General features: G+C 44.5%; 1 protein-coding gene across 1 annotated transcript in view; it reads right to left on the bottom strand.

The window, feature by feature from the left end:
- The window catches only part of LOC120046866 (integrin alpha-9-like), a 165,730-nt gene that overhangs the window by 126,701 nt on the left and 23,198 nt on the right, over positions 1 to 15,831 (bottom strand). The window contains exon 5 of the mRNA XM_038992441.1: positions 3,326 to 3,393. Within this exon, the coding sequence (XP_038848369.1) occupies positions 3,326 to 3,393 (68 nt within the window). The remainder of the gene's footprint in view (positions 1 to 3,325; positions 3,394 to 15,831) is intronic.

The raw sequence follows: 15,831 nt of genomic DNA, 5'->3' as shown, positions 1-15,831 counted from the left end.
GAGATGTTAACAAGCTAGTGTAACCTAGTAACTCACTGTGAGCATGTGAGCCTAACCACACTCCAGGTTAGGAGATGTTAACAAGCTAGTGTAACCTAGTAACTCACTGTGAGCATGTGAGCCTAACCACACTCCAGGTTAGGAGATGTTAACAAGCTAGTGTAACCTAGTAACTCACTGTGAGCATGTGAGCCTAACCACACTCCAGGTTAGGAGATGTTAACAAGCTAGTGTAACCTAGTAACTCACTGTGAGCATGTGAGCCTAACCACACTCCAGGTTAGGAGATGTTAACAAGCTAGTGTAACCTAGTAACTCACTGTGAGCATGTGAGCCTAACCACACTCCAGGTTAGGAGATGTTAACAAGCTAGTGTAACCTAGTAACTCACTGTGAGCATGTGAGCCTAACCACACTCCAGGTTAGGAGATGTTAACAAGCTAGTGTAACCTAGTAACTCACTGTGAGCATGTGAGCCTAACCACACTCCAGGTTAGGAGATGTTAACAAGCTAGTGTAACCTAGTAACTCACTGAGCATGTGAGCCTAACCACACTCCAGGTTAGGAGATGTTAACAAGCTAGTGTAACCTAGTAACTCACTGTGAGCATGTGAGCCTAACCACACTCCAGGTTAGGAGATGTTAACAAGCTAGTGTAACCTAGTAACTCACTGTGAGCATGTGAGCCTAACCACACTCCAGGTTAGGAGATGTTAACAAGCTAGTGTAACCTAGTAACTCACTGTGAGCATGTGAGCCTAACCACACTCCAGGTTAGGAGATGTTAACAAGCTAGTGTAACCTAGTAACTCACTGTGAGCATGTGAGCCTAACCACACTCCAGGTTAGGAGATGTTAACAAGCTAGTGTAACCTAGTAACTCACTGTGAGCATGTGAGCCTAACCACACTCCAGGTTAGGAGATGTTAACAAGCTAGTGTAACCTAGTAACTCACTGTGAGCATGTGAGCCTAACCACACTCCAGGTTAGGAGATGTTAACAAGCTAGTGTAACCTAGTAACTCACTGTGAGCATGTGAGCCTAACCACACTCCAGGTTAGGAGATGTTAACAAGCTAGTGTAACCTAGTAACTCACTGTGAGCATGTGAGCCTAACCACACTCCAGGTTAGGAGATGTTAACAAGCTAGTGTAACCTAGTAACTCACTGTGAGCATGTGAGCCTAACCACACTCCAGGTTAGGAGATGTTAACAAGCTAGTGTAACCTAGTAACTCACTGTGAGCATGTGAGCCTAACCACACTCCAGGTTAGGAGATGTTAACAAGCTAGTGTAACTTAGTAACTCACTGTGAGCATGTGAGCCTAACCACACTCCAGGTTAGGAGATGTTAACAAGCTAGTGTAACCTAGTAACTCACTGTGAGCATGTGAGCCTAACCACACTCCAGGTTAGGAGATGTTAACAAGCTAGTGTAACCTAGTAACTCACTGTGAGCATGTGAGCCTAACCACACTCCAGGTTAGGAGATGTTAACAAGCTAGTGTAACCTAGTAACTCACTGTGAGCATGTGAGCCTAACCACACTCCAGGTTAGGAGATGTTAACAAGCTAGTGTAACCTAGTAACTCACTGTGAGCATGTGAGCCTAACCACACTCCAGGTTAGGAGATGTTAACAAGCTAGTGTAACTTAGTAACTCACTGTGAGCATGTGAGCCTAACCACACTCCAGGTTAGGAGATGTTAACAAGCTAGTGTAACTTAGTAACTCACTGTGAGCATGTGAGCCTAACCACACTCCAGGTTAGGAGATGTTAACAAGCTAGTGTAACCTAGTAACTCACTGTGAGCATGTGAGCCTAACCACACTCCAGGTTAGGAGATGTTAACAAGCTAGTGTAACCTAGTAACTCACTGTGAGCATGTGAGCCTAACCACACTCCAGGTTAGGAGATGTTAACAAGCTAGTGTAACTTAGTAACTCACTGTGAGCATGTGAGCCTAACCACACTCCAGGTTAGGAGATGTTAACAAGCTAGTGTAACCTAGTAACTCACTGTGAGCATGTGAGCCTAACCACACTCCATTATTTAATTATCTGAAGAAAACACGTCTTGTGCAAATAGTTTGGAAAAATCAGACTGAGGAAAAGGAAGTGTGAATGGAAGAACAGGCAAAATACGTTTTGATTTCCTTCTGACCCATTTTAGGGGAGGAACAAGGCAAGGCCTAGAGCGTATGTTTCTGGTGTGTGACGTGTGTCTGGTGTGTGGTGTGCTTGTCCGTTGTGCGTGTGCTCGTCCGGTGTGCGTCTGGTGTGTCCGGTGTGCGTCTGGTGTGTGTCTGGTGTGTGTGGTATGCGTCTGGTGTGTGTGTATGGTGTGTGTTTGTGTCTGGTGTGTGTTTGTGTCTGGTGTGTGTGTGTGTGTGTGTGTTTGTGTCTGGTGTGTGTTTGTGTCTGGTGTGTGTGTGTGTGTGTGTGTTCGTCAGGAGTGTGTGTGTGGTGTGTCCGGTGTGCATCTGGTGTGTGTCTGTTGTGTGGTGTGCGTCTGGTGTGTGGGTGGTGTGCGTCTGGTGTGTGTGTGGTGTGCGTCTGGTGTGTGTGTGTGGTGTGCGTCTAGCGTGGTGTGTGTCTGGTGTGTGTGTGTGTGTGTGTGTGTGTGCGCGCGTCTCCGGTGTGTGTGTCTGGTGAGTGTGTGTGTGTGGTGTGCGTCCGGTGTGTGTCTGGTGTGTGATGTTTTTCTGGTGTGTGTGCGTCTGGTGTGTGTGGTGTGCGTCTGGTGTACATCTGGTGTGTGGGTGGTGTGCGTCTGGCGTTTGGTGTGTGTCTGGTGTGTGTGTGTGTGCGCGCGTCTGTCTGGTGTGTGTCTGGTGTGTGTGTGGTGTGCGTCTGGTGTGCGTCTGGTGTGCGTGTGTGTGTGTGCGTCTGTCTGGTGTGTGTGTGTGTCTGGTGTGTGTGTGTATGTGTGTGGTGTGTTTCTGGTGTGTGTGTGTGTGTGTGTCTGGTGTGTGAGCTGTGTGTTGTGTGTGTGTGTGTGTGTGTGTGTGTGTGTGTGTGTGTGTGTGTGTGTGTGTGTGTGTGTGTGTGTGTGTGTGTGTGTCTTGTGTGTGTGTGTGTGTGTCTTGTGTGTGTGTGTGTGTCTTGTGTGTGTGTGTGTGTGTCTGGTGTGTGTGTGTGTGGTGTGTGTGTCTGGTGTGTGTCTGTTGTGGTGTGTGTGTGTGTGCTCATGTGTTTTCTCTACCATTAAAGGGTATCCCAGACTGAAAGAGCAGCCTGAGGTAACAGCAACACACACAGAGCAGTACCACATGTATTAGAGGATGAGAAGAGATGAACATGGAGAATGCACTGCTACTGACCTCAGTAAAAACGCCTGCTATCCCCGCTTGGCACGAGCCGTGCTCTTCCCCATACTTCTGCTTATAGTCTGCAAAGAAAAAACAAACCACAAATGATTTTGCTGTGTACCTGAGCCAGCATTTATACTCCACTTCTCCCTGCATTCCATATGGAGCTCGTCAAAGTCTTCAGCGCAGGCCAAGTAAAAATCTGGAAACTGGGGGAAGAAAGATTGGCACCTTATTCCCTGTATAGTGCACTACTTTTGACCAGGACCGTATGGGATCCCCATGGGCCCTGATCAAAAGTAGTGCACTATATAGGAGATAGGGTTCCAATTGGAACGCATTAAAACTGCAAAGTAAGGCCACATTCAACAAAAACTTGGACACTCTGCCTCTATGGAGCACTCTGCCTCTATTGGGGTGGGGGGGAGCACTCTGCCTCTATTGGGGTGGGGGGGAGCACTCTGCCTCTATTGGGGTGGGGGGGAGCACTCTGCCTCTATTGGGGTGGGGGGGAGCACTCTGCCTCTATTGGGGTGGGGGGGAGCACTCTGCCTCTATTGGGGTGGGGGGGGAGCACTCTGCCTCTATTGGGGTGGGGGGGAGCACTCTGCCTCTATTGGGGTGGGGGGGAACACTTTGCCTCTATTGGGGTGGGGGGGAGCACTCTGCCTCTATTGGGGTGGGGGGGAGCACTCTGCCTCTATTGGGGTGGGGGGGAGCACTCTGCCTCTAAGGGGTGGGGGGGAGCACTCTGCCTCTAAGGGGTGGGGGGGAGCACTCTGCCTCTAAGGGGTGGGGGGGAGGACAACTCTGCCTCTCGGGGGGGAGGACAACTCTGTCTCTCGGGGGGGAGGACAACTCTGTCTCTCGGGGGGGAGGACAACTCTGCCTCTCGGGGGGGAGGACAACTCTGCCTCTCGGGGGGGAGGACAACTCTGCCTCTCGGGGGGGAGGACAACTCTGCCTCTCGGGGGGGAGGACAACTTTGCCTCTCGGGGGGGAGGACAACTTTGCCTCTCGGGGGGGAGAACTCTGCCTCTCGGGGGGGGGGACAACTCTGCCTCTTGGGGGGGGAGAACTCTGCTTCTTGGGGGGGGGGGACTTTGCTTCTTGGGGGGGGACTCTGCTTCTTGGGGGGGAGAACTCTGCCTTTCGGGGGGGGGGGGGGGTATATGTGAGTTTCTGTGTATGTTTGTGTTTGTGTGTCTGTGTTTCTCTGTGTGTGTTTCTCTGTGTGTGTTTCTGTGTAAGTGTGTTTCTGTGTATGTGTGTGTGTTTCTGTGTATGTGTTTCTGTGTATGTGTGTGTGTTTCTGTGTATGTGTTTCTGTGTATGTGTGTGTGTTTCTATGTATGTGTGTGTGTTTCTGTGTATGTCTTTCTATGTATGTGTGTGTGTGTGTGTGTGTGTGTGTGTGTGTGTGTGTGTGTGTGTGTGTGTGTGTGTGTGTGTGTGTGTGTGTGTGTGTGTGTGTGTGTGTGTGTGTGTGTGTGTGTGTGTGTGTGTGTGTGTGTGTTTCCGTGTCTGTGTGTGTGTGTGTGTGTGTGTGTGTGTTTCCGTGTCTGTGTGTGTGTGTGTGTGTGTGTGTTTCCGTGTCTGTGTGTGTGTGTGTGTGTGTGTGTGTGTGTGTGTGTGTGTGTGTGTGTGTGTGTGTTTCCGTGTCTGTGTGTGTGTGTGTGTGTGTGTTTCCGTGTCTGTGTGTGTGTGTGTGTGTGTTTCCGTGTCTGTGTGTGTGTGTGTGTGTGTGTTTCCGTGTCTGTGTGTGTGTGTGTGTGTGTGTGTTTCCGTGTCTGTGTGTGTGTGTGTGTGTGTTTCCGTGTCTGTGTGTGTGTGTGTGTGTGTGTGTTTCCGTGTCTGTGTGTGTGTGTGTGTTTCCGTGTCTGTGTGTGTGTGTGTGTGTGTGTGTGTGTGTGTTTCCGTGTCTGTGTGTGTGTGTGTGTGTGTTTCCGTGTCTGTGTGTGTGTGTGTGTGTGTGTGTTTCCGTGTCTGTGTGTGTGTGTGTGTGTGTGTGTGTTTCCGTGTGTGTGTGTGTGTTTCCGTGTCTGTGTGTGTGTGATTCTGTGTCTGTGTCTGTGTCTGTGCCTAGTTGCTTGGCAGGAGTGGCTCCGTGCGATTGGCGACAAATGCAGAAAGGAAGACACTAAAAAAGCTGAACCTGCGAGCCAAATCAAGAAATAAAGGCCTTCCTTCCTTTGAAAAAGAAACTCACTTGGCTGAATCAAAACAAATCATTTAATTAAATCATAATCTGAGTCCCAAATGGCACATCATTCCCTATATAGTGCTCTACTTTGATCTCGGCCCATAGGGCTCTGGTCAAAAGTAGTGCACTATGTAGGGAATAGGGACGTAGGTCATGATACTTGTATAGAACATACTAGGTAAATGCTTTTCTATAGATCCTTTTTCAAACCACCTTCATTGTGTTAGAATGTACAAGGCCTATAAATTACTTTGAGGGCAGAGAAACCTGACAGTGGACCAATTAAAACAGATTTTTTTTTAAATTTAACTAGGCAAATCAGTTAAGAACAAATTCTTATTTACAATGACGGCCTAGAAAAAGTGGGTTAACTGCCTCGTTCAGGGGCAGAACAACAGATTTTTACCTTGTCAGCTCAGGGATTCAATCTAGCAACCTTTTGGTTACTGGCCCAACGCTCTAACCACTAGGCTACCTGCCGCCCCGGTAGGAAGGTATTGATCATAATCTGTATCTCTCCTAAAATGGTCAAACAGGGTGGTCCCAGGCTGTAGCCCTCCTAACACATGGTAAAACAGGGTGGTCCCAGGCTGTAGCCCTCCTAACACATGGTAAAACAGGGTGGTCCCAGGCTGTAGCCCTCCTAACACATGGTAAAACAGGGTGGTCCCAGGCTGTAGCCCTCCTAACACATGGTAAAACAGGGTGGTCCCAGGCTGTAGCCCTCCTAACACATGGTAAACAGGGTGGTCCCAGGCTGTAGCCCTCCTAACACATGGTAAAACAGGGTGGTCCCAGGCTGTAGCCCTCCTAACACATGGTAAAACAGGGTGGTCCCAGGCTGTAGCCCTCCTAACACATGGTAAAACAGGGTGGTCCCAGGCTGTAGCCCTCCTAACACATGGTAAAACAGGGTGGTCCCAGGCTGTAGCCCTCCTAACACATGGTAAAACAGGGCGGTCCCAGGCTGTAGCCCTCCTAACACATGGTAAAACAGGGTGGTCCCAGGCTGTAGCCCTCCTAACACATGGTAAAACAGGGTGGTCCCAGGCTGTAGCCCTCCTACATGATCCCAGGCTGTAGCCCTCCTAACACATGGTAAAACAGGGTGGTCCCAGGCTGTAGCCCTCCTAACACATGGTAAAACAGGGTGGTCCCAGGCTGTAGCCCTCCTAACACATGGTAAAACAGGGTGGTCCCAGGCTGTAGCCCTCCTAACACATGGTAAAACAGGGTGGTCCCAGGCTGTAGCCCTCCTACATGGTCCCAGGCTGTAGCCCTCCTACATGGTCCCAGGCTGTAGCCCTCCTACAGGGAAGTAGGTAATGCATACTCTACAGCCTATAGTATTGTATCAGGGCCCATATTCATAAAGAGTCTCAGAGTAGGAGTGCTGATCTAGGATCAGTTCTGCCTTTTAGATAATAATGAATATCCAAGATCACCACTCCTACTCTGAGACGCTATTTGAAAATGGGCTCCAGTCTGCCTCTCACTACCAGGACGTCATTGTAAATATGAATATTGTTCCTGATTCGACTGGTTAAAAAAAAGTTTCATAAATTCAGTCTGCAAATATTCTTAAACGCCTTGAAAAACACCAGGCCAATAGTGTTTTTCAACACAGCTTCCTAAAGAAAACATTTGCGAGGGAATCAAGGGTGAAATTAGGGCGTAGATATTGGAGGGGACAAAAAATTGCATTTCCTGCAATTCTACATAGTTTGACATGACTTATTATGCCTCTCTTGAGGGGTATATGGATGGATGGGTATTTTCAAACGTGGAAAACAGTTAACTTCCTGCATTTCAAAACATTTGAAAAATTTACAGTTTTATAATGCTTTTCTACACATTGTCATGAGTCAGACATATTTTTGCAGTTTTAAAGCTCATCTCATGCTATTCTTCACATTTTCCCCATGGGACAGAGATTTATTTTTATTTTTTTATTTCACCTTTATTTAACCAGGTAGGCTAGTTGAGAACAAGTTCTCATTTGCAACTGCGACCTGGCCAAGATAAAGCATAGCAGTGTGAACAGACAACAACACAGAGTTACACATGGAGTAAACAATAAACAAGTCAATAACATAGTAGGGGAAAAAAAGAAAAAAAAGAGAATCTATATACAATGTGTGCAGAAGGCATGAGGAGGTAGGCAATAAATAGGCCATAGGAGCGAATAATTACAATTTAGCAGATTAACACTGGGGTGATAAATCATCAGATGATCATGTGCAAATAGAGATACTGGTGTGCAAAAGAGCAGAAAAGTAAATAAATGAAAACAGTATGGGGATGAGGTAGGTAAATTGGGTGGGCTATATACCGATGGACTATGTACAGCTGCAGCGATCGGTTAGCTGCTCAGATAGCAGATGTTTAAAGTTGTTGAGGGAGATAAAAGTCTCCAACTTCAGAGATTTTTGCAATTCGTTCCAGTCGCAGGCAGCAGAGAACTGGAAGGAAAGTCGGCCAAATGAGGTTTTGGCTTTAGGGATGATCAGTGAGATACACCTGCTGGAGCGCGTACTACGGGTGGGTGTTGCCATCGTGACCAGTGAACTGAGATAAGGCGGCGCTTTACCTAGCATAGCCTTATAGATGACCTGGAGCCAGTGGGTCTGACGACGAAAATGCAGCGAGGGCCAGCCGACTAGAGCATACAGGTCGCAGTGGTGGGTGGTATAAGGTGCTTTAGTAACAAAACGGATGGCACTGTGATAAACTGCATCCAGTTTGCTGAGTAGAGTATTGGAAGCTATTTTGTAGATGACATCGCCGAAGTCGAGGATCGGTAGGATAGTCAGTTTTACTAGGGTAAGTTTGGCGGCGTGAGTGAAGGAGGCTTTGTTGCGAAATAGAAAGCCGACTCTCGATTTGATTTTGGATTGGAGATGTTTGATATGAGTCTGGAAGGAGAGTTTGCAGTCTAGCCAGACACCTAGGTACTTATAGATGTCCACATATTCTAGGTCGGAACCATCCAGGGTGGTGATATTAGTCGGGCGTGCGGGTGCAGGCAGCGACCGGTTGAAAAGCATGCATTTAGTTTTACTAGCGTTTAAGAGCAGTTGGAGGCCACGGAAGGAGAGTTGTATGGCATTGAAGCTCGTTTGGAGGTTAGATAGCACAGTGTCCAAGGAAGGGCCAGAAGTATACAGAATGGTGTCGTCTGCGTAGAGGTGGATCAGGGAATCGCCCGCAGCAAGAGCAACATCATTGATATATACAGAGAAAAGAGTCGGCCCGAGAATTGAACCCTGTGGTACCCCCATAGAGACTGCCAGAGGACCGGACAACATGCCCTCCGATATGACACACTGAACTCTGTCTGCGAAGTAGTTGGTGAACCAGGCAAGGCAGTCATTAGAAAAACCGAGGCTACTGAGTCTGCCGATAAGAATATGGTGATTGACAGAGTCGAAAGCCTTGGCCAGGTCGATGAAGACGGCTGCACAGTACTGTCTTTTATCGATGGCGGTTATGATATTGTTTAGTAGCTTTTAGAGAGATACACATTTGCTGTTTAAAAGCTCATCTCATGCTATTCTTCACATTTTGCCATGAGGCTGAGAGAATGGTGTAGTTTTAAAGTAAATAGTTAGGGGAATATCTCACTTTTAAAAGTTCATATTCTGTTAACTCATACCCCCAAATAATGCTATTGACTAATCCTATACTCGTCTGTAGCCAAAGCATAAATGGAGGAAAAAACTATTCAAAAACCCCATCTCAAACAGAACATTTAAAAAAATGCTTGCTATTTCCTCATAGACAATGATGTTATCCTCCTGAACAGGATGAGCTGGCCAATCAGCGGTCTACTTCCATTAATGTTTTTATTGACTGGTATACGCCCACACCATTCAAACACAGAAAAGCTGCTTTTTAACATGAATTAAAGGTCATATTTCATAGAAATCTGGAATCACTGGACAGTTACTTTAAAGGTTGATTTTGTGCAAAAACGCACAAATAACGGCTTGAAACTGTATAACTCAGGGGTGGGCAATTCCAGTTCGAGGGCTTGATTGGTGTCACAGTTTTGCCCCAGCCCCAGCTAACACACCTGACTCCAATAATCACCTAATCATGATCTTCAGTTTAGAATGACATTTGATTAATCAGCTGTGTTTGTTAGGGATGGAGAAGAAGTGTGACACCAATCAGGCCCTCGAGGACTGCAGTTGCCCACCCCTGGCATAACTGATCAATGCACCATCCTACCAGGCTATTTATTGCTTAAAATCTCTCTAGGATAGGTGGGACGGTAGCGTCCCACTTGACCAAAATCCAGAAAAAATGTAGCGCGCCAAATTCAAATATATTACTATAAAAATCAATCTTTCATGAAATCACACATGAAAGACACAGAATTAAAGCTACACATGTTGTGAATCCAGCCAACATGTCTGATTTCAAAAAGGATTTACGGGGAAAGCACACCAAACAATTATGTTAGCTCAGTACATAGCCACAGAAAAACACAGCCATTTTCCCAGCAAAAGATAGTAGTATCAAAAACCAGAAATAGAGATAAAATGAATCACTAACCTTTGAACATCTTCATCAGATGACACTCATATGACATCATGTTACACAATACATTTATGTTTTGTTCGATAATGTGCATATTTATATCCACAAATCTCGGTTTACATTGGCGCCATGTTCAGAAATGCCTCCAAAATATCCGGAGTAATTACAGAGAGCCACGTCAAATAACATAAATACTCATCATAAACTTTGATGAAAGATACATGTTTTACATTTAATTAAAGATACACTTGTTCCTAATGCAACCGCTGTGTCAGATTTAAAAAAAACTTTACGTAAAAAGCACACCATGCAATAATCTGAGACGGCGCTCAGATAGTAACAACATTTCTCCGCCATGTTGGAGTCAACAGAAATACGAAATTACATCATAAATATTCCCTTACCTTTGATTATCTTCATCAGAATGCAGTCCCAGGAATCCTAGTTCCACAATAAATCGTTGTTTTGTTCGATAATGTCCATTACTTACGTCCAATTAGCTAATTTTGCTAGCATGTGTAGTGCACGTGTCCAAACGCTCGCGCAGATGCAGGCAAACGTCGGACGAAAACTTCAAAAAGTTATATTCCAGGTCGAATAAACTGGTCAAAGTAAGTAGAGAATCAATCTTCAGGATGTTGTTATCATTTATATCCAATAAGGTTCCAACCGGAGAATTCTTTTCAGTCTCTATAAGTAATGGAACACAAGACGATATAATGAGGAAAGCGCGCGACCAAGAACTGGCAATCTGCCAGACCACTGACTCATTCCCCTCCCATCCGGTCCCACAACACAGCATAAGCTTCATTCCACGTTCTACTGACTGTTGACATCTAGTGGAAGGTGTATGAAGTGCAAACAGATCCATATATTACAGGGAATTGAATAGGCGATGCCTTTAACAACGACCACTCTCAGATTTTTTCTCAGGTTTTTGCCTGCCATATTAGTTCTGTTATACTCACAGACATCATTAAAACAGCTTTAGAAACTTCTGAGTGTTTTCTATCCAATAGTAATAATAATATGCATATATTTGCATGTGGGACAGAGTAGGAGGCAGTTCACTATGGGCACGAAATTCATCCAAAAGTGAAAATGCTGCCCCCTATACCAAAGAAGTTAAAAACCCCAAATGGATGAATAAGATATTTGGATACAGAAGTGCCATTTCTTACCGATCTCTACAGCTTCCATTCAATCCTGTGAAATGACGTCAACACATACTGGAGGAGTTACTGGCTAGCTTCAAATGGCTATGTTCCCCCATCCCCGTGGCAATTTAGTCTATGGAGGGAATACACATTCCTACATCTCTACCTCAATTAGCTGGACCTAAACACTAGCTAGGTTTCAATCTAAATTGGCTACAGATTGTCATGTGAATACTCTAAAAACTGCAAAAACAATATATTCCTACCAGAGATGTTTCCATCAAATGGACTTGTTGCAGATAAAAGGCTGTGTGTGATGACGTAGTGCACATACAAATACCTTTGCGGTTAAATTCCAACATACCAAATAAAAAGCACAAGTTTAATGGGTTTCCATCGCATGTCAAACTCTACTGATGGTTTTGTCACAAAAAATGATGTGTTATATAGCGAATGTGCCCACTCTGGTATTGGCACGTGTGCTCCAGCCAACATCTCGGGTATAGCCTACCTGATGAGATTATTGTGGACAAAAAAAACAAGATTATGTCAAACGGCAGCTAAGCGTCGATCATCATGTCACCAGAATAAGACCCTCAATATTTATTCTAAAGGAGCATCAAGATCACCGTGCACTTTCACCACCCTGTGAAGTTCATCACTTTCATCTGTAGCCTAATAAACTGCATGCTTTCCTGAGTTGTAGTGGGAGGAACACACAATTTCATTCACTTGACTTCAAGTTTACTTCAATATGATGTTTATTATATCAATATTTGCACATAAAAGCGTCCGACATTTCTCGCATTATTAATTTTACAGACACAAAAAGATCCCACCATGTCTAGCTTATTTTGTTTTGACGACATTTGGAAAGTAGACAGACAAATGTTCTGTTTCCATTAGTCCTGTCGTCATGACAATTTTTATCCGACATCTACTTCACTCGTATAAAAAGTTTGGATGGAAACCTGGTTAGTGTGTGGAATATTTTATCCTTTAGCAGCATAGCGAAGTGTGTGTGTGTGTGTATGTGTGTGCGCGTGTGTGTCTGTGTAATATTTTATTCTTTAGCAGCATAATGAAGTCTGTGTGTGTCCTTGGAATCTCCAGGTGTTGGGTCCTGCAAGATTGAGCTCATATTTCCCTCTTGAGTTGGTTTGAGAGAGAGAACACTTCAAGGCTCTTACGGTGCCTGATAGCCGCGTGTGTGTGTGTGTGTGTGTGTGTGTGTGTGTGTGTGTGTGTGTGTCTGTGCGCGTGCGTCTGTGCGCGTGTGCAAGTCTATAACTCATTGTGAGACCTGGAGAGAACGTGTGCCATGATAAACTCCCTGCACTGTCTAACCCGGGGCCGAGGGTATACACAGCATAAACACACACGGATGAGGATGTACACACACAGCTTAAACACACAAGCCCTCTCCCCCTCATCCTCCTTATAAACTTCAGTCTGTGTCTCTGTCTATATGTTGTGTACATTGTGAGCTGAAGGAAGAATTCCATTGAAAGTTACTGTGCAGTAACCATGACATTAATGTCTGTTTGTATGAAGCCATTCATGTACAGTGCCTTCAGAAAATATTCACACCCCTTGACTTTTTTGTGTTACAAAGTGGGATTGAAATGGATTTAATTATAATTTTTTGTCAATGATCTACACAAAATAATCTGTAATGTCAAAGTGGAAGAAAATATTCTAACATTTGTAAAAAAAAAATTTTTTTAAGAAATACGAAAAATAAAACCCTAATATATATTGATTATATAAGTATTCAACCAACTGAGCCAATACATGTTAGAATCACCTTTGGCAGCAATTACAGCTGTGAGTCTTTCTGGGTAAGTCTCTAAGAGCTTTACACACCTGGACAGTGCAATATTTGCACTTTATTCTTTTAAAATTTCTTCAAGCTCTTTCAAAGTGGTTGTTGATCATTGCTAGGCAGCCATTTTCAAGTCTTGACATAGATTTTCATGTATATTTAAGTAAAAACTGTAACTAGGCCCCTCATGAACATTCAACGTCATCTTGGTAAGCAACTCCAGTGCATATTTGGCCTTGTGATTTAGGTTATCGTCCTCCTGAAAGGTAAATATGTCTCCAGTGTCTGTTGGAAAGCAGACTGAATCAGGTTTTCCTCTAGGATTTTGCATGTGCTTAGCTCTATTCTGTTTATTTTTTATCATAAACTCTAGTCCTTGCAAATGACAAGCATACCAATAACATGATGCAGCCACCACCATGCTTGAAAATATGTAGAGTGGTACTCAGTAGCGTGTTGTATTGGGTTTGCAACAAACATAGGTAGATTTCTTTGCAACATTTTATTGCAGTTCTACATTCATGCCTTATTGTAAACCGGATGCATGTTATGGAATATTTTTATTCTGTACAAGCTTCCTTCTTTCCACTCTGTCATTTAGGTTAGTATTGTGGAGTAACTACAATGTTGTTGATACACCACCTTGCTCGAAGGCATAGTCAATGTCTGCTTTAGGTGGCCTAATTTAGTTTTTTTTTTTGATTGAATATTAAAAAATACAATCTACCTGCAGTGAAGACACTCAACATTACATTCAGCAATCTATCAGACTCCCATCAAGAGTGACCCACAGGAGCAACCAGGGTCAAGCGCCCCGCCCAAGGACATGTTGACAGATCTCACACCAAGTCAAATCGGAGAGACCCGAACCAGCGACGTATCGGCCAAAGCTCCCAACCGCCAGGCAACCAACCATCCAAGATCCCCCCCAACAGTTCCCCGAGAGCTGCCCCTCCACCATCCGAGACTGATGTAATGACGTAAGTTTTGTTATTTTTGACTTTCATCTTTGACCGTCATTCTATCCCCGCCCAGCAACTCCACTCCCACTTGTCTCAAGTTCCACACCCCAACACTCCATTTCCCTCAGCCCATCCCACCTATCTCTGCTGGGCACACTCTTCGGATTTCTACGCACCATACAGTTGAAGTCGGAAGTTTACATACACTTAGGTTGGAGTCATTAAAACTCGTTTTTCAACTACTTCACAAATTTCTTGTTAACAAACTATAGTTTTGGCAAGTCAGTTAGGACATCTACTTCGTGCATGACAAGTAATTTTTCCAACAATTGTTTACAGACACATTATTTCACTTATAATTCATTGTATCACAATTCCAGTGGGTCAGAAGTTTACATACACTAAGTTGACTGTACCTTTAAACAGCTTGGAAAATTCCAGAAAATTATGTCATGGCTTTAGAAGCTTCTGATAGGCTAATTGACATCATTTGAGTAAACTGGAGGTGTACCTGTGGATGTATTTCAAGGCCTACCTTCAAACTCAGTGCCTCTTTGCATGACATCATGGGAAAATCAAAAGAAATCAGCCAAGACCTCAGAAAAACAATTGTAGACCTCCACAAGTCTGGTTCATCCTTGGGAGCAATTTAAAAACGCCTGAAGGTACCACGTTCATCTGTACAAACAACAGTACGCATGTATAAACACCATGGGACCAGACAGCCGTCATACCGCTCAGGAAGGAGATGCGTTCTGTCTCCTGGAGATGAACATACTTTGGTGTGAAAAGTGCAAATCAATCCCAGAACAACAGCAAAGGACCTTGTGAAGATGCTGGAGGAAACAGGTACAAAAATATCTATATCCACAGTAAAACAAGTCCTATATCCACTGCTCCAAAACCGCCATAAAAAAGCCAGACTACGGTTTGCAACTGCACATGGGGACAAAGATCGTACTTTTTGGAGAAATGTCCTCTGGTCTGATGAAACAAAAATTGAACTGTTTGGCCATAATGACCATCGTTATGTTTGGAGGAAAAAGGTGGAGGCTTGCAAGTCAAAGAACACCATCCCAACCGTGAAGCACGGGGGTGGCAGCATCATGTTGTGGGGGTGCTTTGCTGCAGGAGGGACTGGTGCACTACACAAAATAGATGGCATCATGAGGGAGGAAAACTATGTGGATATATTGAAGCAACATTTCAAGACATCAGTCAGGAAGTTAAAGCTTGATCGCAAATGGGTCTTCCAAATGGACAATGACCCCAAGCATACTTCCAAAGTAGTGGGAAAATGGCTTAAGGACAACAAAGTCAAGGTATTGGAGTGGCCATCACAAAGCCCTGACCTCAATCCTATAGAAAATGTGTGGGCAGAACTGAAAAAGCGTGTGCGAGCAAGGAGGCCTACAAACCTGACTCAGTTACACGAGCTCTGTCAGGAGGAATGGGCCAAAATTCACTGAACTTATTGTAGAAAGCTTGTGGAAGCCTACCCAAAACGTTTAACCCAAGTTAAACAATTTAAAGGCAATGCTACCAAATACTAATTGAGTGTATGTAAACTTCTGACCCACTGGGAATGTGATGAAAGAAATAAAAAGCTGAAATAAATCATTCTCTCTACTATTATTCTGACATTTAACATTCTAAAAATAAAGTGGTGATCCTAACTGACCTAAGACAGGGAATTTTTACTAGGATTAAATGTCAGGAATTGTGAAAAACTCAGTTTAAATGTATTTGGCTAAGGTGTATGTAAACCCCCGACTTCAACTGTATATCTCTCAACTATGCTGTGATGTTTAACATATAGTTTGGAT

The sequence above is a fragment of the Salvelinus namaycush genome, chromosome 4, assembly GCF_016432855.1.
Source record: "Salvelinus namaycush isolate Seneca chromosome 4, SaNama_1.0, whole genome shotgun sequence".
Classification (NCBI taxonomy): domain Eukaryota; kingdom Metazoa; phylum Chordata; class Actinopteri; order Salmoniformes; family Salmonidae; genus Salvelinus; species Salvelinus namaycush.
The sequence above is the reverse complement of the archived record's forward strand: the minus strand, read 5'-3'. Positions and strand labels throughout refer to the sequence as shown.